This window comes from Megascapheus bottae, chromosome 16 (assembly GCF_031878675.1).
Source record: "Megascapheus bottae isolate mThoBot1 chromosome 16, mThoBot2.hap1, whole genome shotgun sequence".
Classification (NCBI taxonomy): Eukaryota; Metazoa; Chordata; class Mammalia; order Rodentia; family Geomyidae; genus Megascapheus; species Megascapheus bottae.
This window is the reverse complement of record NC_143524.1, coordinates 43,350,228-43,372,393: the sequence shown is the minus strand read 5'-3', so window position 1 is coordinate 43,372,393 and position 22,166 is coordinate 43,350,228. Positions and strand designations below refer to the sequence as shown.

General features: G+C 45.4%; 1 protein-coding gene across 2 annotated transcripts in view; it reads left to right on the top strand.

The window, feature by feature from the left end:
- Nucleotides 1-381: 381 nt before the first annotated feature.
- The window catches only part of Clpb (ClpB family mitochondrial disaggregase), a 137,642-nt gene continuing 115,857 nt past the window's right edge, over nt 382-22,166 (top strand). For both annotated transcript variants that reach the window (XM_090348372.1, XM_090348371.1), the window contains exons 1-2: nt 382-956; nt 5,117-5,168. In XM_090348372.1, coding sequence (XP_090204498.1) covers nt 554-956; nt 5,117-5,168 — 455 coding nt within the window. In that variant the 5' untranslated portion in view covers nt 382-553. The remainder of the gene's footprint in view (nt 957-5,116; nt 5,169-22,166) is intronic.

Genomic DNA, 22,166 nt, shown 5'->3' with positions numbered 1-22,166 from the left:
GTATCACATAAACAAAAAGGCCAGAAATGGTGCTGCGACTCAAAGTGGTAGAGTGCTGGCCTTGAGGAAAAGCAGCTCAGGAACAGTACCCAGGCCCTGAGTTCAAGCCCGAGGACTGGCTAAATAAATAGATGGATGGATAGATGGATGGATAGATGGATGGATAGATAGATAGATAGATAGATAGATGATAGATAGATAGATAGAAAAGCAAACTAACTAAGGAAGCAGGTTCTAGTACTTGAATGTAAATCAGCACGTTCCGGCTGAGCCTTTTCCTTCTTGCCACGCCCCTCCTTCTGAACTCTATTTCCCAACATACCCCGGGCTCCCCTCAGGTCGTGGTCATTATGATGCAGTCCCTCTGTTTGCTGGGAAATGTAGTTCATTTGTTCTCCAGCTGCGGGAAGATCTAGGGTTGCGGACTACCACTCCCGTGAGGTAGTGCGCAGTCCCACCCTATTCGCGGCGTCTTCGAACGCGCCGCGGCAGCCATGTTAGTCGTGGCCAGCACAGGGGCCGGCACCAGGGGGTAATCGAGGCTGCTGTCAGGATGCTGGCATCCCAGGTGTTGAGGAGGACGGCGCCGGCGCCGCGGCTCCTCCTCCGGCTCTTTAGGTCCCCGTCGCTCCATAGCCTTGGCGCTGCCTCCTGCCGGAGCGTAACCACCGGAGACTGCGGGGAGCCCCGGTGGCTGAGAGCGGCCGCGGGGGGGCGCCCTTTCACGGTGTCAGCTTTGCTCCCCGGACTCGAGGCACCCTCCGCGGGGCCCCTGGGAGGACGCTCGGAGACCCAGTGTCTGGCTGCCGCCACGTGGGGACGCCTTCCTAACTCCGAAGAAACACGCACGGGACAGGACAGCTCGAATGGGGTCCCTTGCAGAGCTACATTGGGCTTGTGGGCCCTGGCCATGGCACTGGTGGTTGATTGCTACACCAAGAATCCAACCAACAAGGGTGAATATGGGGCCAGTCTGGGTTCAGGGAGGGGTGTGGTGGCAAGAATTGCCCTGACAGCTCTTCGGAGGGCGAACGGGGGCGTATAAATTTAGGCTCGCAGGAACTCAGCCTTGGAGCCGAGACTCAGGCACCAGTTGGCAGGGCCCAGGTTGTTGCACCTGAGCGTTCTCGACTGCGTTGAATAACTGCTCATTCTAGGTCAGTCTCTCTTCTTTGGAAATCAGTTTGTCCAACTGAACAATAGCGACTTTGGGCTGCATGTCTAATTGCAGTCGGGTCCTATTATACCTGGCCTGTTCATCTTTAAAGAGGTCTTCAGAAAGTTACAGATGACTTTCAAGGGTAGCCACTACAAACTTTCAGATGACTTCTGTAGGTACAGAGAAGGCTTCCAGTGGCCTGAGAAAGGAGTAGACTTGCTTCATGCTTTGGCTTGATCTCTTCCTCCTCTCTTGGCTTCAGTTTCTCCACTTAGTGAAATTTCTCAATAGTCTTACAAAACTGTTATTTTGCCCACCAGGGTCTGTTTAACAGTCTCTTAAGGTTTTTGCTGTTACTGATCTAGTTTCAGGCTTAAGCTGAAACTTATGCCATTTGGAAAAGTTGGCAAGAGAAGGAAGTTGAATGCCAGGAGGCCTGGAGCAACGGGATAGGAGTGTACTGTAGGTAGCACACCCAGGTGGGCACCTCAGCTGAGTAGGAGCTGGGAAAAGTGAGCCGGAAGGCCAGCTTTGTGGCCCTCATGAGCCCAGCCACTCGGGTCCTCCGTTGTTCTTAAGGAACATACTAAGGCATTGTGTCCAGGAATTTCGTGTGCCTTAAGCTCCCAGACTTTTGAGCAAGATTGTTTTATACAGCAGGATGTGGCCAGCTGTAAAGGAAGAGCTTGAGTTGGGGAGTGAGGATGCTGGGGCTCTAGTTTTAGTCTTAACTCCTCATTGGTCCTCACTTTCCTTTCTATACTTTTTAATTTATTTTTGTGTCAATGCTGGACTTGAACTCAGGCTTCTTGTGTGCTCAGATTTTTCACACCTTTGTGTTGGTTAATTCGAGATAAGAATCTTGAGAAGGGGCTGGGAAGGTGGTTTAGTGGTACAGTATTTGCCTAGCATGCATGAAGCCCCTGGGTTCGATTCTTCAGTACCACATAAACAGAAAAAGCCAAAAATGGTGCTGTGGCTCAAGTGGTAGAGTGCTCAGGGACAGTGCCCAGGCCCTGAGTTCAAGCCCCAGTACTGGCAAAAAAAAAAAAAAAAAGATCATTTCATGTTGTTGTTTTGCCAAGCTGGCCTCAAACCCTAGTCTTCAGATCTCAACCTCCTGAGTAAGTAGGGTTATAGGCGTGAGCCACCAGTGCCTAACTGAAGTGAGAATATTGAAATGGACTCTGTGGATGCTTCTAGCTTATGCTTTCTGGGATTCTACAATTCTCAGCATTTTGGAGATACCCTTGGTATGCTTAGTTTGGGACCAGGTATGTGAGAAGTCTTCACTTAACACAAAGTCAGCCAAGGAAAGGTTCAGGCTGTTAGGCATGCAGAGCTAGGAACTAGTGCCAAGTGTAGTTGGAGTATCAGTGAGTCAACTGGATCAAGAAAGCCTGCCTAGGGTATTGGAGGCCTTTGGAGAATGAGGAAATGAATTTGAAGTGTTGGTGTGTGTGTATGTGTGTGTGTGTTTATGTTTATGTGTGTATGTGAGTGAGTGCATATTATGTGCCAGTACTGAGGCTTGAACTTAAGCCCTGGTCACTTTCCCTTAGCTTTTCCACTCAATGCTGACGCTCTGTCACTTGTTTTTTGAGTTGTTAAATGAAGATAGGAGCCGCAAGGACTTTCCTGTCCAGGCTGGCTCTGAACTGACATCCTCAGATCTCAGCCTGCCAAGTAGCTAGAATTACAGACATTAGCCACTGATACCAGCCTGAACTTGACTTCTGAAGGATGAAAAGACACAATTGTGAGTCCCATGACAGCAGATTATGTGTTTTACTCATATTACCAGAAAGTTACCTATGATACCAAGAAGTTTTCCCTCAGAGCTACACATCATTTGCTCACCAGGGTCTAGAACTTAGTAAGTATTTAGAAATGTTAGATTGTATTCCTATGAATTCAGTCTTGTGTGTGTAGCAGAGTGACCTGCTTGGGTGGAGGAGGAAGTCTGTGGAACAGATTGCGATGGGCCTTTTGGCATTCTGGAGGCAATAGAGTTGCCACAGATTTATAAGCAAGGATTGTCCAGAGGCTGGTGAGTTTGGGGGAATTGGACAAGGGTGTCCAGAGTGTTATCTAAGGAGTTCCTAAGGCTCCAGACTGGATATTTTGTAGCTTGTGAATTTCAGCAAGGCCCACTTACTAAAATAGTAATGACCCAAATCATGATCATAACCTACTCCTCTGACTTGCCCTTGCTTCTACCCATTGACCAGGGTTTCGAACTGAGTACCTTAAAGTGGTGGTGGAACTGGACCCTTTAGCAGTCAGGAGGCCTTGGTTTTAACCTCAACTCTTTCCTTACCCTGTGTCCTTATAGAAGCTGCTTTTCCCCCCCCTCATAGTGAGAGAATGGATAAAGCCATCTTAAAGGAGGTCGTTCTGCCATCTGGAGGCTGGCTGAGCATAATCAGGTGTGTTCTTGGAGGATGAGCAGGTTTGATAAGCAGGTAGGGCTTAACACTGAAGCCTAGCCAGGAGTTGAAGGCACCAATGTTGTAAAGAACTGCTTTATAGGCATAAGACAGGTGTTCAGATATGGAAACAGGGGTTCTGCAGCTTAAATGACTCCTCCGCTCCCTCCTCCTTTTCCCCCTCCTCTTCACCCCCCCCACTTCCTTCTTTTCCAGTTCTAGTGCTTGAATTCAGGGCCTGGAGCATTTTCCTTGAGCTTCTTTTGCTCAAGGTTAGCACTCTACCACTTGAGCCACAGTGCCTCTTCTGGGTTTTTCTGTTTATGCGGTACATGAGGAATCAAGCATGCTAGGCAAGCACTCTACCACTAAGCCACAGTCCCAGCCTTACATGAGTTTCTGAGCTTTGTTAGTGTTGGGATTGGAGGTTGGGTCTCCTCTCCAGTGCCTCCTCTCATTTTCCTGGGTGAGTATGAAGAAGGAGGAAGAATTATCTAGGCAGGGCACTATAAGAGTCAGATCAGTGTTCCACACTAATCAGAACTAGATTGAGCACAGTGGGGTGTGTTGGTGTTTGAAAGAATCTTGCCTCTATTTTTTCTGATAGGCAGTTTGTTTCTCATGGCCACAAGGTGGTGCCAGTGACCACTGCGTTTCTTTGGGTCTGTGTTGTGTTTGTTTGTTTGCTAGTCTTGGGGCTTGAACTCTGACTTGAACTCCCCAAGCTTCTTTTGCTCCAGGCTAGCACTCTACCACTTGAACCACAGAACCACTTCTATCTTTTTCTCTTGATGTGGTAGTAAGGAATTGAACCCAAGGCTTTGTGCATGCTAGGCAAGCATTGTACCACTAAGCCACATCCCAGTGAGGTCTGTGATTCTTCACACCTAGGAGTTTGCAGACTTTTCAACCATTGTTTTATCACCTTGGCATCCTTGTGAGACCAGTAGGACAAGAGCTTATCTTCTCTGCTTTATAGTGTAGAGTTGTGGTTGAGCAGGAGGGACTGCTACTCCTTTGTGGTGAGGATTTGAAAGAGTGGGTTGGAGCTGGATCTCCATGTTGCCTAGTTGAGGCTCTGTCTCCATTCTTGAGACCCACAATACCATCTTCCCTTGTGACCTGTGACCTCAGATTTAGTACTAGGCCAGGCACTAGTGGCTCACACCTATATAAGCATAGCTACTCAGGAGGCTGAGATATAAGAATCCCAGTCAGGAGATTCCCAAAGACTCATCTCTAATTAATGGACCAAAAGGCCAGAAGTGGAGTTGTGGCACAAGTGGTAGAGCTTTGAGCATATTTGTGCTGTAGAGAATGGCGATTTGGTACTGATTAGGAAGGGCTGGACATGGACACTCATTGGGAAGAGCTGGTTAGCCTTCTGTGGCATGATTTTGCTTGTTAAAGCCCCTATTTTTAAAGTGCTTCCACCTACAGAGAGCAGTCCCTGTCTTGGTGGGCCCATCAAGCAGCTCTGAGGATTGGGTCCTGACAGGGGTCTGACCAGTGCCCACTCTCTCTTCAGATGCAGCCCTGATGGAAGCTGCCCGAGCCAACAATGTACAAGAAGTTACCAGGTGAGTGTCAGTGACCTTGTTCTTCCCCCCCCCCACCCCACCCCACCCTGCGCCCCAAGAAGGGCTAAGCCAGGTAAGCCCCCTTTTCTTCTGTGGTGACTCTATCTAGAGGAAATCATCACCTAGTACTGAAACAGTCCCCTTTGCCTTTCCTGTTGTCACAGAGTCACCTGGGCTTCTTTGGCCCAGGTCACCTTTGGAAGCAGCCTCCAAATATCCAAGGGATACCAGCTAAGTGTTCTGGAGACCCCTTCCATATTCTCTGGGTCCTCTGAGTCTTCCAATTTGTTCTTAACCTTTGTGGAAGTGACCCTGTGTTATTCTTACTGTCTGAGTGGGGTTGCAGGTAGGCTCTGCTGGAGGCGCTTTGGGAGTTAAGAAGAACTAGAAGAGACCTTTGGGCCAGAAGGGTATTTGTGCTAGATAGGCCTGCCTCCAGGGCTGAGGCACTCCTGCTGAGCCTATAGAGGGCAGACTTACTTCTCTAAAATCATTGGCTCATCCATTCCCCTTGGACTTCTGGAGGATGAGTTTGAGACTGGTTATTGAGTAGAGACAGGATTTATCTGGGCTTAGCCTTGTGCCAGGGCCAGGGCAGAGGCTGTCTAGGATCGATACTAATACTAGGACCAGCACACGATTAGTTAGAGGTTGTTGGTTAGAGAAACTGTTGACTCACTCTGGGCTTCACCATGGCCTTTTTGGTCCCTTTCAGTAAGTCTAGGTAGCCATAGAACACCCTCCTACTCTGCTCTGCCTACACTTCCACACTTCTCATCCTTCTCTCTTCTGTGCCCTCCCCCTCCCTCTCCATCTCCCTCCCTCCCTCCATACCCACGCCCGGGCTTGAACTCAGGCCCTTGTGCTCTTACTGAGGATTTTTGCTCAAAGCCAGAACTCTAGCGCTTGAGACATGCCTCCAGTTGCATTTTTCTATTGGATAATTAGAGATAAGAGTCTCAAATTTGTCCGCCTGGGCTGATTTTGAACCTCAGTCCTCAGAACTCTGGCTTCTGAGTATCTAAGGATAACAGGGATGAGCCACTAATGCTGTGCTTGCAGTGTTTTGTTTTGAGACAATGTTTCATTTTGTAGCTAAGGCTGTCCTCAAACTCATATATGTAATTCCTTCTTAGCTCAAAGTCACAAGCTTTGCTTGAGGCTGAGTGCTGGGGTTTCAGGTATGCACTACCACATAGCATCACATGCACATTTTATTTATTTTTTTTTTCAGCTAGCCACATTTAATTTTAAGGAAAAAAAAGAAGAAATTGCAACAGCCAGATATGTTTCTGAGAACATCCTTTGGGAGATAATTCTTCTCACCTTTCCTATAAACATCATTCTCCTTCACTTCTTCCCTCTCTCTCCATCCATCGAAAAAGGCCTTTCCATATATTTCACATGCACATTTTAGACAGGAAGTCAGATCTGGAGTGGTTATCTGTGTACTTTGTGCCACAGACCCTTGGTGCTCTTTCTTATTCCAGCTGCCTGAACATACAAGAAAAGTGTTGAAAGACATCCGCAGCTCCACCAAGACTTACTGCTTTGATTCCCTTTCATTTTATCTGCAACATTATTATTGATTCTCAAGGGTGCTTTTGAGTATTAATGTTCAAGGCTTAGTTTTTAATAAACCACTTTTGGAAGTATGGGCTGGGAGTTATTTTGTAGCCAAATAAATAAGATGGAGCAATAGTTTAATAAACATGCGATGATGCATCTTAAAAACCAAGCACAGATGTCATCTTCTTTTTATAAGAGCCATTCATAACTGCAGGCTGTGTGTGGCATCTTCATCCCCCAGAAACAGATGAGCCTCTCTTTATTTCATTAAAGGAGCATTGGGGCAGGAGTATGGGGTTAGAAACTGGCCCATGCTAATGTTAGAATCACCTGTCAGAACTGCCAAGGGCTGCCCTCACCACCTAGGCCATTGCCTCTGCCATGTAGATGGCATGCTTTCAGGAAAGTACTGTGAATCAACCTTGCCAACATCTGGAGAGATGATCTTTAACCCTAATCCACTGAAATATTCCCCACCCACCCCCATGTGGCGCACGCGCGCATATGTGTGCGTGTGTGTGTGTGTGTGTGTGTGTGTGTGTGTGTGTGTGTTTTAATTTTAGCTCTTTCAAATATAGAGTTGGAGCCAGGCCTGTGGCCTAGTGGTAGAGTGCTTGCCTAGCATGCATGTAGCCCTGGGTTCTATTCCTCAATACCATGTACACAAAAAAGCAGGAAGTGGTGCAGTGGCTCAAGTAGAGCTCTATCCTTGAGAAAGCCCAAGGAGAGGGTCCAGGCCCTGAGTTCAAGCCCCAGTACTGGAGAGAGGGAGGAGGGAGGGAAGGAAGGAGAGAGAGAGAGAGAGAGAGAGGAGGGGGAAAGGAGGAGGGTAAACAAATGTAGAGTTTTTACATTTTGTTTTGTGTTTAAGATGAATGGTGGCCAGGAGTTTGATCTGGTGGTAGAGTGCTTGCCTAGTGTGCACAAAGATCCAGGTTCGATTCCTTGGTACCACATCCACAGAATAAAACAGAAGTGGTGCTGTTGCTCAAGTGGTAGAGCTCTAGCTTTGAAAAAGCCCAAGGACAGTGCTCAGGCCCTGATTTGAAGCCCCAGGAGTGGGGGGGAGGGAGGAAGATGGATGCTCATTATGTCTGGCCTTAAACTTGCCATGTGGCCAAGGCTGGACTTGAATTTGAGATCCTCCCAAGTGCTGGTATTAGAGACATGTGCCACCGTGCGCATCAAATTCATGTTTTTCTAGTGGCCATTAAACACACACACACACACACACACACACACACACACATATGACTCAAAGAATTGCTGCAAGCATTTCACTCTTGCTGGTGTGGGTAATGTCTGTGGGAGCTTTTCGTGTGTGCTTCCAGTCTCAAGCCTACTTTTTTCCTGCCTCCTCTGGTCCCCCAATCCTTTAGTCAAGATGACTCCATCAGAATTGCCCAGTGGAGTAGCACAGATCCTGTTTTCAATCCCTCTCAGAGCAAGGGACAAGCAAAGCAGAGATAGTATTGTAGGCTGGCTGCTAGACCTGGGGAACATGTTGAGGTTGCTGCAGTGATATGTGTGCAGGCTGTGGAGAAAGAGCCAAGCCAGCAACACAGGCTCATTCTACCCTGGTTAAGGGGTTTTGGAAACTTCCTGTAAGCAGTGGGGAGATGGGCTTTTGAGCAGGGGAATAACCCAGCTAGGTATGAAGGATGGACTAAATGGAGAAAGAGCCCAAGGCAGGTCTGCCAAGAGATGCAAAGTGAGGAAGGACTTATCTAAATCATTTCATGCTTATGAAAGAATGAGTGGTCTCTTCTGGGCATTGCAGATGTTGTGTCTGTGTTGGGGGATAGCTGCAGGAAGTAACCTGGGCTCTAGTCACAAGGAAACAGACATATAATCCACTAGTTACAGTTCTTGTTCCTGAGTTCAAGCCCTAGTTCCAGCACCAAAATGAAAACAAACAAAAAGTTCTGTGGACAGAATGAGGTTCTGAAGGAGGGTGATGGAGAGCCTAACTATCCTCACTAGAGGGACTTTCTGTTCCTTACACTGCACAGTGTCGTTCATGCTGTTTTCCTCTGTCCTGCCCAATAGTAAGGTAGAATCCTGATTTTAATTTTTATTTATTCATTTTGCAAGCCATGGGGCTTGAACTTGGCCTGGGCATTGTTCCTGAGCTCTTCAGCTCAAGGCTACCAACCTACCCCTTGAGCCACAGCCCTGTTTCCCATTTTCTAGTGGTTAATTGGAGATGAGAATCTCATAAACTTTATTGCCCCGGCTGGCTTTGAACTGAGATCCTCAGATCTCAGCCTCCTGAGTAGCTAGGACTACAGGTGTGAGCCACCATGCCCAGCTAATTTCTTTTTCTTTTTTTGTGTGAGCTGGTCCTGGAGCTTGAACTATAGACCTCAGTACTTTCTCATCTCAAAGCTAGTGCTCTATCACAGCTCTCCATCCAGCTTTTTTGGTGATTAATTGGAGATAAGTGTCTCAGGACTTTTCTGTCCAAACTGGCTTCAAGCCATGATCCTCAGATCTTGGCCTCCTTAGTAGTGGGGATTACAGGTGTGAGCCATGGGTATCTGGGTAGTCTTAATTTTTTTCTTCTTCTCGGTTTACACAGTATTTACATGGTTGGTTTGCCATGTATATGGTCAATGATGATAGCATTTGGAATAAAATTCAAACCTAGTGAATAATGTATTCAACCCTTGCCATTTTGAGCTTTTTGCTGGTTTGTCTCTTCCCCAACTTCTGTCCCCAGCCCCAGAGCCTTAGGAGAACTCAGAACAGGAAAGGTCAAATGTGTGTCAGGCTCTTGTGCTTAGAGAGAACTGCTTCATCCTCCTCTTTGGGGATGTCCTGGAATCTGCAGGCTCTGGATATAGAAACACCTGACTACACACCCACGCACACATAAACATGTGCCCTTGGTACTCTGCTCATCACTCTTTACTTAAATCCTGTAGCCTTCAAAGTTCAGCCCAGTGCTGCCTCTCAGGAAGGACTTTCTTGATTTCTTCCAGCTGGATATGATCTCTTCTTTTGCTGCCTCTGACTCCAGTCCTCCCTTCTGGTGTGAGAAGGTGGGAGGGTTGCCTAGGAGCCATGGCATATCAGCTGTAGCAAGATAAAAGGCTTCTGGAAAAGGAATTGCAGGTTAGAAAGACAGGGCAAGGGTAGGATACAGTTAGTTCATACAGGAGAACCAGTTATCAGCCCGCTCACCCATTCAGGATGAGATTGAGAATCATTGCAGAGCAGGAGAGCATCAAGCCAGCAGCTTTGTATAGTGGCCTGATGGTGGACTCTGTTTACTTACAATATGCTCTGGCTAACTGGGAGGTGAGGTGACCAAAAGGCAAGGGCAGGGTCTGCCACTTGCCACACATTATTTATATTAAGAAGTCTTTGGAGCCAGTTGCTGGTAGCTAATACCTGTAATCCTGTAACAAAGAGGCTGGGCTGAAATCAGAGGATCCGGGTTTGAAGTAAGCTGGGGCAGGAAAGTCTGTGAGAACACTCTTATCTTCAATAAACTACTCAGAAAAAGCCAGAAGTAGCACTCTGGCTCTTGAGCTCTAGCCTTGAGTACAAAATGGCTCAGAGACAGTGCCCAGGCTCTGAGTTCAAGCTCCAGGACAGACCAGAACAAACAAACAACCCTCCCCCCTCCCCCCCCCCCCCCCCGCCGCAAAAAAGAGAAGTCTTTAGCCAAGTATAGTGGTTCAAACCTCTCCTCCCGGCTACAGTCAAAGCACTAAAGGTACTGTGGCATATGTGCCTGCCATAGGAAAGTTGTCAGGAAGTATAAACAGGATCACAGCTCAGGCTAACTTGAGCATAAATCTAGATCCTATCCCAAAAAGGGCTGGTGGAATGGCCCAAGTGGTAGCATGCCTGCCTCAAAAGTGTGAGACCCTCAATTCAAACCCTAGTACTGAGCCAAAAAAATAAAAGAGCTTAAATCATTGCATCGGTGTCTCCCTCTCCAAGGTAGAGAGAAAATGTGATTTTATCTGATCTTATCCTGTTCTCCATCACAACATAAAACCATTACATGTACTAAAGGGAGCAGTGCAGTCTTTGTTTCCATGCTCTTCCTGGCTTTACCCGTGGAGGCTCCAACTCTTTCCTCCCTTTCCCTGTGTGACAGTCATTTCCTCCTCCTCCCTGAGGCAATTACACCTTGTAAGCTTATCCAGCTCTGGCGTTTCAGAAGTGGGAGTACCCCCCCACACCTGTTGGCAATGTGAGCAGGTGGCCCTAGGTTTAACCCAAACCTGAGCCTGGCTTTTTGGACTGTGAAACTGCTCACCTGAAACAGAGGGCATGGGGAAGACTGAAACACATCTGCCTAGGAGCAGGTTGAGCCATGACTGTCAGATGGGAGAGTGAGGCCTCCTGTTCTCCAGTGAAGATCACGTTCCCTGAAGGTTCAGCTACTGAAAGTATACACTTCTGCCATTTCCCTTTTCTTTCGGAGGTGGGCCCAGTTTAGTCATTCATCAGTCCAAGGGGGCTCTTAAGTGATGGTGGTTTCAGTCTTGGACCTGTACCAACTGCCTTTCTTTCCACAGATGTTCATTTGACCAACATTTACTTGCCATAGGCTGGGTACCATGATTGATTCAGGGGATATCTGATCAGGAGTGATTCTTGCCTTCATGAGTCTGGGTAGCCTGTGGCAGCAATGTGATATTTGCTGAATACAGGAGTTCAGGGGCTACAAGAACTCAGAAGCAGTTTTTTAGTAGTATAGGGAATGTTTCCAAGGAAATGACTCCTGGTCAGAGTCTTAAAATATCAGTGGGCTCAGCAAATAGGGGGAGGGCTTCCCAGGCAGAAGGGATAGCATGATGACTGTGGAGGAAGAAATGCTGTGTTTGATGTGTCTGGACCACAGTCTGAGGTAGGTAGGGTCATAAGGGCATTGACAGGCTATCCCTCAGTTGCCCAACTCTGTTCTCTGTACATATTCTTAACGTGAATTCAAGGATAGGAGGGTGGTTAGCAATGAGGAAGGCAACTGCTGCTTTAGAGGAACTTTAGAGTAGCTAGGATTACAGATATGAGCCACCGTGCCCTGCTTTTTTTTTTTTTTTTGGTGCTAGTCCTAAGGCTTGATTAGTTCAGCTCATAGAGTTTTCTGCCCAAACTGGATTGCAGGCATGAGCCACTGCTTTTTTTCCCGCCTGACAGTGTTAGATCAAACCCAGGGCCTTGCACATGTTAGCAAGCATTCTGAGATCCTCAGATCTCAGCCTCCTGAGTAGCTAGTATTGCAGGCATGAGCCACCACGCCTGACTCCAAATCTTTTTTTTTGAGGCATGCTATCCCAGGATGGCCTCCTACCTCAGCTTTCCAGGTGGAAATATTATACTCATGCAACACCTTACCTGGATTGTGAAATCAATATTTTTTGTGTGTGAAATCAATTTTAAACATGCTTAAGTTAACATGATGGGAGATACTCAAGTTGACACTAGGCAGTTGAAAATACAGATCTTTTATTCTTCCTACTGTATGTACCATGCTGCCTCCCCCAAAACAGTCTTGATTATCAATTAGATTCTTTTGGGTTTTAGTTCAGTTTTTAGAAAATAACTTTATACCAGCTCAAACTGGTTTAGAAAAAAATCTAATTTGGTTTACAGTTCAGGAAAGAAGAATAGGTTGGACTTCGTTGAGGACTAAACATATTTATTCTACTTTTGCATTGATGGCTTGCTTAGTTCTTGTCCCCAGATGCCCCAGCTTGAGGCATTTGCTGTTCATGTGCCAAGATTGAGGTGTCCAGAATGTGCTTAGCTCCAGCATAGGTGAATGTTCTACACATTGATCCAGGGATTTTATCTAATTAACAAAAGCCCTGCCTGGTAAATACATTTGGCTGTCTCCAGGCCTCAAGAGAGGCTGTCTGTTTATCGATTGTTGTATCATTTTGGCTGGATGGGAAGATATTAATGGTGGCATCAGAGCAACCAAAACATGGTTTCCTTAATCAGTATGTATGTAAATGTCCTTGTGGCTTGCAGTGGATTGAAACAAAACCTTTATGCTAGACCAGGAGTCAAGGCCTGTAATTTGACTTTTATAGTTTGAGCTTCCTAAAATTATTACAATTCTTTGCTAGAGGGTAACCCATAGGTTTTTTAAATGCTAGGGTATTGAAGGCATGTTATAGAAAGAGTTTTAGAATTAGAAGACCTGGATTCTATTTTTGTCATAGTTAGTAACCGGCTATAAGACCACATTAATATGTGGTCTGCAAATAACATGGTTCACTTCACAGATGATGAAGCAGGGGTGAAGATTACAGGAGTTGGGGTTGTTCAAGTGATTCTCCCAAATCTCCCCACTACTTCATGAGGGAGCTGTGAAGGTGAAGTGGAAGGGAAGCTTGCCTCATTCATACCCCCTCTTACAACAACAACAACAATAATAATAGTAATAATAATAATTCTCCTCCACCTCCTCCTTTTCCTCCCCTTCCTCCTCTTCCTCTTCTTTTGGCCAGTCCTGGGGCTTTAACTCAGGGCCTGAGCACTGACCTTGGGCTTTCTCAAGGCTAGTGCTCTACCACTTGAGCCACAGCACCACTTCCGCCTTTTTCTGTGTATATGGTACCAAGGAATTGAATCCAGGGCTTCATGCGTGCTAGGCAAGCACTCTACCAATAGGCCATGCTCTCAGCCCTCCAATTCTTAGGAACTGGCCAAATGGAGCTGTTTCTGCCTGGGTTATTGAGAGACCTCAAGCTTTCTAAAGTATCTAATCCAGACTCCTCCTGTATCCACAGCTCTGCTCACCACCCTGCCCCTAGTCCCCACAAGCAGAGCCTTGCCATCCCAGAAATTCATTTTGTTTAGTGTTGGTTTAGTTCAAGCATATCTTACTCTTTGCTGTCTGTGAGCACTCCCAGCCTACCAGTTCTACTGTCTGTCCAGATGTTGGTCATGCTTTGTTGCCCACCTCAAGCCCCAGTTCTTCCAAAAAGCTCACACTTACTAATAACTGTTGTTTATTAATATCTATCCATTCCATGGGAGGCAGACTACTAGATGCTGTGTATGTGTGATCCTTATTCCTATCCCATAGGGTTGGGGAACATTTGCCAGATGCTTACTTATAATCCAGGTTGCCTTAGCATTCCTATCATACAGAGCTTCCCAGGTGATCAATGGTAGAGTTGTAGTTTAAACCAAGACTCACACAGGGACCACAGTTCTTTGTTTTCTTATTGTGGTTCACTGTTTGTTGCTTATCAGAATTTCCACAGAATTTTAGAGCTGAGTCATCCAGTATCTTGGTTAGTAACCTTGGTTAGTGGCCTTTTTCTCTCCAGTTGCTTCATGCCTGTATCCCATCCAGGCTGAGACCTGTCACAGCAGGTTGGATGGCATCTCCTCCCACCTCCACCATAGTAAGTCACATGTGGCAGGCTGCAGGCTGGCCCACTGATTGATTGGTAGATTGAAAACCTTGTTTATTCTCCAAAGCTTGCCCAGCAGGAGAGCACAGCCCTAGGCAGCATCTGGGCAGGCAAACTGGTCTCTAGGAGTTTCCATTCATGTAGACAGGAGGCCCAGCCTGGCTGCATAAGAATCTCTGATGTTGGGCCCAGGCTTCCATCTCAATGCCCTTTTGTGTAGGGGATAGCACCCAGGCCTCCTGGGGAAAACTGTTTGACCAGCCTTTGCAGATGGACTGTGAGCCTGGACTGGCTATAAAGCACTTAAGAAAGGCCCTTGGAATTCGTGATGGCTCAGAATCCAGCAGGTGGGGTAGGATCCTTCTCAGGGCAGATGGGGGACAGTCAAAGCCCCTACTTGGGTCAAATAGGGTCCTAGGCACTTTTTCTCCAGCATCATTCCCTGGCCTGTCCAGCATTCTCTAAAGGTCAGCTTCCAGCCCTCTTTGGTTCTTCTGGGTAGGAGCTGCTTTCTTCCTTGAAGGATAAATAGATTTTGATTGACCATCGATTGGTTCGTTGATTGATTGTGCTGGTCCTGGGGCTTAAACCTATTCAGTGCCTTACTGCTCTCATTGAGTGTTTTTACTCACGAATGGTGTTCCACCATTTGAGCTACATTTCCAGTCCAGCTTTTTTTTTTTTTTTTTTTTTTTTTTACTGGTTAATTAGAAATAGCGAGTCAAGGACTTTTTCTACCCAGACTGGCTTTGAACTGTTAACTCAGGTCTCAATATTCTAGGCTTTTAGTTACAAGTGACTGACATCTGACTGTTTTGGAATATAACTAAAAATCAGAAAATTCACCCTTTTCAATCATATAATTAAGTGAATTTTAGTATGTTATTAAGATTGTGCAACCAGTATTGTTTTCTAACTCCAAAACAGTTCACCATACCATAAATAAAAACCTGTCCCATTCGGAGTCACTCCCTACCCTCTTCCTACCCCAGTCCCTGGTAAATGGGAATCTACTTCCTACCCGTATGGATTTGTCCATTCTAGATATTTCCCATGAATGAAATCATACAATCTGTGGTGTTTTGTTTTGTGTCACTACTGGGGCTTGAACTCAGGGTTTGGGCACTGTCCCTTAGCTTTTTCAATCAATGATGGTGCTCTGTCAATTGAGCCACAGCTTTACTTGGGGCTTCCCCTCTCCCCCACATACAAACACTTACATACTTTTCTTCATTGGCTGGCTTCAAACTGAGATCCTCAGATCTTAGCCTGTTGAGTAGCTAGGATTATAGATGTGACCTATTGGCATCTGGCAAGTGTCTATGTGTCCATTTTTCAAGATTCAATCTTACTATTGGGTGTTATCTGTACTTCCTGCCTTTTTATAGCTAAACAGATTTTTCTGGGCAGTGGGAATAAAGTAAGTAATGGTACCTCATAATGAATAGAAAAGGACTTAGTAATGAATTCTGAAGTTATACATGTGAAGCATCTGGTATAGCACTCGACACATGGTAACCTGTCATTGCTTGTTAGCGCCTTCTGGAATTCCCCTCACTTAGTCCCAGTTGTTTTTTTTACAGCTATTCAACTGTTTTACAACTACTCCTGTTCAAATCTTCAAATATCAGAGAGCATGCTCCAAGCTACATAAATCTGTACCTTGTGGTTACAAGTCTCCTTATCCTTATTTTCTAATGAAAGGGGGACAGCATTTTGTTGTTCTCTGAATTCCAGTGTGGCCTAGCCAAGATTGTGAGAGACAAGGCAGATATCACCTTGTTAGAGATTTTATGTGTCTATTAATACAGTCTGAGCTTGCATTAGCTTTCTTGGCAGCTGTATCACATTCCTAGAACCTGTTCAAAACTTGCAAGTCAGGCCAACCTACTGAGAAGTAGGGCTGCTTATATTTTGAGAACTTGGATAGGATTTGTTTGCCATGCTTGTTTTAAGCCAAATGTAAAGCCACTTGAAGGCATCATTTTACAATGTGAATATGAAGATGGGGGTGGCAGTATGGAGTCTGCTCTGGAGAAGGGATGAGTTGGGCCTTTCTCGATTTTGTGTGTGTGTTTGTGCACACATGTGCGTATACATTCATATATATGTGTACAATGTGTGTGTGTGTGCACATGCATGCATTTGCCAGTACTGGGGCTTGAACTCAGTATCTGGGCACTGTCCTTTAGCTTTTTTACTCAAGGCTGGCATTCTACCACTTGAGTCACAGCTCCACTGCTGGCTTTTTGGTGGTCAATTGGAGATGAGTCCCATAGACTTTCCTGCCCAGGCTGGCTTTGAACTGCAATCCTCAAATCTCAGCCTTTGGTCTAGCTAGGATTTACAAGCATGAGTCACCCATTAGTTCCCAGCTAGGTCTCTTCTACGGGAGAAGATTGTCAAGAGGCAGAACTAATGGGAGAGTGTCTCCATTCTGCAGATGGTTTTCTTCCCTCTTAAGGCTTTTCCTTTATCATTTTGGTCCCCAGTGCTGTCCTATGCTAATTTTGGAAAATAAGAGAGAAGTTGGATATGTGCTTTGGGAGTGGTGAGGTACCGTAGTATATAGACTCTGTGGTCTCAAACTGCTACTTTCTGGTCATGTAATCTAAAGTGAGATGTGGGTTTCTTGTCTAACTCTCAGGATCAAATAAGATCATAAATGTCAAGTGCCTGGGGCAGAGCAGGCAGCTTAAGAAATGTGAGCACTTGGAACTCCATCATTTAGCCATTTTGCTAGACATAGGTCAGCATTGCTGCTCTTCTCATTGGACCTTTTCAGACATCAGAGTACCCATGATGTTTGCCATTATTTGGGTATTTCTTTGTCATATTTCCCCTGCCTCAGCTCAGACTGAGAGATCTCTATTGAGAAAGCTTCATCATCCGGTCCATCATAGTACCTTCAATATCGAGCACAAAGAATGACATAAAAAAAGGTTACTTGAATTTAGTTGATCAGTAAAGGGCAGTCTAGGGTATGGCAGCCTATGGCAGGCTAGATTACTGAAGGAGGGGCTAGATTAATAGATTGGCTTTATCTAGTCTGTTCCTTCCTGAAAATCTCTGTGGGGTTCTCGAGTTTGGTAGTGGTGCCCCAAGTACCAGCCCAGTTTGAAAACTTTGAACTACTGCAACTTGTTGATATAATGTGACAAGCTTCCTGGCAACCAGTTAGTTGTCCAGCTTCCCCTGCTGGAGTCCAGAGTCATGCTATAGGTCCAGTAGGTGGCGCCCATGGCCCTTTCCCACTCTTTAGTTGCCTAGACTTAGCCTCTTTTCACCAATCACCACTGCAGCTACTGACTCTATGGGACATGAATGTGGCACTGGGCAGATAAGGACTCCCCCTCATCTGGGCTGGATCCACCCTTCTGTGTGGCTTTGAACCAGGGCATATGTGCCTAGGGAAACATGTTTTTCCTAGTGATCCCAGATTATTAGAAGAATCCATACTTCTGCTCACCTTTCTGACATAGCTCTGCTTCCAGGAAGTAATCCCTAAGTGTTTGTACTCATAGTATCTCTCCCTTGGTCCCCCTCCTTACTTGTACTTTAGATGTTTGTCAAGTATATTACTGGCTGGTGAATGGGTTCAAGGAAAGAACTGCAGAACCCATCAAACACCCTGCTCAGAACCCTAGAGTGGTCATTAGGAAGAGTTTGCAGAATTAATAGTTTAGAAAGACAGGAAAGAAAAGGCACCTCAAAAAGTTTTATCCAAGCTGGGCATGGTGGCTCATGCTTACAATCCTAGCTACTCAGGAGGCTGAGATCTGAGGATCACCGTTCAAAGCCAGCCAGGGCACTCAGTCCATGAGGCTCTTTTCTCCAATTAACCACCAGAAAACTGGAAGTGGCACTGTGGCTGAAGGGATAGGGTGGTAGCCTTGAGCTGAAGAGCTCCAGGACAGCTCCCAGGCCCAGAGTTCAAGTCCCATGACCAACTCCCTCTCCCCCCCCAAAATAAAAAAGTTTTATCCAAATTGAAATGGATTTATTCTACAAATTAGTCTTACAACAACCATAAGAAGCCTGAGGAACTGTTCTAGTGATACAAAATACCATGCAGTGTTAGGTACTGACTGATATTGACCCTAGCTTGTGTTTGGATCATGATGGGCAAAGAATTGCTGTAAAGGGTGTCAGGAAGATAGAAGTAGCATATTAAATAAAATTGATTTTGATAGGAGGTTGGTTCCAGGATCTCATATGGATATCAAAATACACAGAAATTAGTTTCTTTTCCTTTTTTTTTTCTTTTTTTATGCAGGTCCCGGGGCTTGAACTTAGGGTTCTGTCCCTGAGTCTTTCTGTTCAAGGCTAGCACTCTACAACTTGAGCCACAGCTCCACTCCTGGCATTCTAGTTAGTTAATTGGAGTCTTAAGAATTCTTTTTGGTGATTAATTGATGATAAAAGAATTCTTACTGGGCTGGGAGTTTGGCCTAGTGGTAGAGTGCTTGCCTAGTATGCACAAAGGCCCAGGTTCGATTCCTCGGTACCACATACATAGAAAAAAGCCGGAGTGGTGCTGAGGCTCAAGTGGTAGAAAAAAGTCCAAGGACAGTGCTCAGGCCCTGAGCTCAAGCCCAGGACTGGCAAAAAAAAAAAACAAAGAGAGAGAGAGAGAGGGAGAGAGAATTCTTACCTTCTGGCTTTGAGCAGCAGATTCCCAGATCTCAGCCGCCTAGGTAGCTAGGATTAGAGGTATGAACCACCAGTATTCTCTATAAAGTTTATATGTTTCTTGTATAAAGTAGCCTGGTATTTCCATAAAACACACCTTCACCATCCCAAATACTTTAAAATGATCTTTAAATTAGTTATACATAAATGTTGTATATACATAGTTGTTACACTATGTTGTTTAAGGAATGACAACAAAAAGTCTCTGTAGCCAAGATTGCAGTTCAAAGCCAGCCTGGGCAGAAAAGACCCCCGTCGGGGCCAGGAGTTTGGCCTAGTGGTAGAGTGCTTGCCTAGCATGCACGAAGACCTGGGTTCAATTCCTCAGTACCACATACATAGAAAAAAGCCAGAAGTGGTCCTGTGGCTCAAGTGGTAGAGCCCTAGCCTTGAGAAAATCCAGGGACAATGCTCAGGCCCTGAGCTCAAGCCCTGGACTGGAAAAAAAAAAAAAAAGACCCCCATCAGAATCTTAATGTCTAATAAACTACAAAGAAAAGCCAGAAGTGACACTGTGGCTGAAGGGGTAGAGTGCCAGCCTACCTCACTACCTCAGGGACAATGCCCAGGCCCTGAGTTCAAGCTCTAGGACTGGCAAAACAAACAAAAGAGCTAGCTCGGCTGGGCATGGTGGTTCACACTTGCAATTCTAGCTACTCAGGAGCCTGAGATCTGAGGATCAAGGTTCAAAGTCAGCCTGGGCACAAAAGAACCTGAGACTCTTATCTCCAGTTAACCTCTAGAAAATGGGAAGTGGGGCTTGCCTCAAGGATAAGGCTGTAGCCTTGAGCTGAAGAGCTCAAGGACAGCGCCCAGGTCCAGAGTTCAAGCCCTATGACCCCCCTATCCCTCCCCCCCCAAAAAAGAAAGAAAGCTAGCTCCTGCAAAAAATTGTCCATGAGTTTATCTCCACTTAACCACCAGAAAGTTAGAAATGGAGCTGTGGCTCAAAGTAATAGAGTACTAGTCTTGAGCACAAAAGCTTAGGGACTGTGCCCAGGCCCTGAGTTCAAGCCCCAGTATTTGCAAAAAGAAGAAGGAAGAGGAGGAGGAGGAGGACAGGAGGAAGAGTTAGGAGATGTCTTTGTATAGAGTAAATTAAAATTTTTTTTTCCTGAGTATTTTTGCAGTTGGTTGAAACTATAGAGGCAGAATGCAAGAATACAGTGTTAAGCATTCTAAATGTAATAATCATTTGGCTCTATAAGAATAAGTTCTTGTGTAATGTTTGGGAGGAAAATATTTGATACGATTCCTCACATGGGCCAAGATGAACAGAATAGGATAGATAGGATAGGATAGGATAGATAGGAAAGCAAATGATTTGAAATATAAAGCGGATTCAAATGATGTATGAAGAATATGTATGTTACTTAGTAGCTTCTCTGTAAAGTTAAGATGATTTCAAGAGGGCCGGGAGTTTGGCCTAGTGGTTAAAGTGCTTGCCTAGCATGCATGAATACCCAGGTTCGATTCCTTGGTACCACATACATAGAAAAAAAGCCGGAAGTGGTACTGAAGCTCAAGTGGTAGAGCTCTAGTCTTGAGAAAGTCCAAGGACAGTGCTCAGGCCCTGAGCTCAAGCCCAGGACTGGCAAAAACAAAACAAAACAAAACAAAAAAAAACCAAAAAAAGATGATTTCAAGATAAGATTTAAAAAATGGTCATCTATGCACTTTAATGTGTGCTCAGTTTCCATAAAGGAGATGGGACAGTGAACATTCACCCAGGGACCGGCTGGGAATGTGGCCTACGGATAGAGTACTTGCCTAGCATTCATGAAGCCCTGGGTTTGATTCCTCGGTACCACACAAACAGAAAAAGCCAGAAGTGGTGCTGTGGTTCAAGTGGTAGAGTGCTAGTCTTGAACAAAACGTGTCCAAAGACAGTACCCAGACCTTGAGTTCAAGCCCCAGGACTGATATTTAAAAAAAAAAAAAAGAACATTCACCCAGCACTGGGCTTAATTCATTTAGTCCAGAAAGTGTTTAGGGAGTTGTGATTCAGCTCCTCTTGTGTGCCTATAATAATATATATAATAACATATTATTGTAATATATGGTATATAATTTCATACTGTATGGTACAATGTATAAATATTAATATATCAACATAAGTTAAATTATAATACTAGTAACTAACATTTGGAAAACATAAGTGATTTTACGTACATTATTTCCATTAGCCATCATAGCATTCTTTTTAGGTGGGTCTGGCCTGCTCATAAGAGAGGCTGGCACGACTTGCCAGGGCCATACAACCTGTCTTTCACAGAGATGAAGGCCAGTTCTTGTCTGGATCAAAAGGGAAGCTTTCTTTCGAAGCCTGCACCTATGTATATGTGTATGTATAAAGGAAGAATTAAACTGATTGATTCTTCAAGTCATACTGTAAGTTGAGATTTTAAAACTTTGTGTTAGAAAATAACCAGTTGTGAAATGTTGCAGACGCATTGCACCTAATTTGTTATAGATGCTGTGTACATCCCAGTCACTCTTCTCCCTTACTGCCTGCCCACCTTACTTAGGTGACAGCATAACAGTGTTGGCAGTTATCTCACTATGATGAGGATCTATAGAGGGAGATTTCTAGAAATGGGTCTTGAGCTCAGAGGGTTAGTTGCAGATAGGTCTTGATTCTTAGAAGAGAATGCTTAGTTCAAGTAGTGTATACAAAAAGCCAAAGGGAACTTGTGTTTTTGCAGACCTAAGCACCTGGCCTGAAAGTCTGAAAGTCTGCTCAAGCTGGGATCCCACAGCAGCCTTTGCGGCCTCCTAGTCTTACCCCTTCGCTCTGCCCCCTCCCCCCTACATCCCTGGCTGGCTGGGGAGATAAGGCACAGATGGAGAAGGCTGCCTGGGGATGCTAGCCCCAGGCGCCTTGCCTCTGCAGAGACTGCTAGCCTGATGCTGTTATTACTGTAAACAGGGCCTTCTGGGCGGTTCCAGCCAGTGTCCTGTTGCCTAGATAGTGATCACGATTGGGCCTGCATGGCTCAATGCTTCCAGGCCTCTGATGCAGGTGGGACTGGGCTCCCTGCTTTTCAGCCTTTCCCCATATGCAGCTGAGGGGCCAGTTCCTGTGAAGGATCCGGAAATCAGTTGGAACAAAGCATGATTGAAGTTCACTGGCCGCTTTGTATTGATTGGTCATAAAGAAAGGAAGAAGAGTCTGGTAGTACCTCCTCCTCCAAGAAGTCAGAATAACTTACAATTGCAGCTCTTTCCCTCCCTTCTGAAAATAGTAAGCTTGAAGAGTTGTCCTTTGGAAGTCTTGCTGAGAACCACATATCTATCTACTAGTAATTCATTTATCAATTTTCATTTTGATACTACATACAAT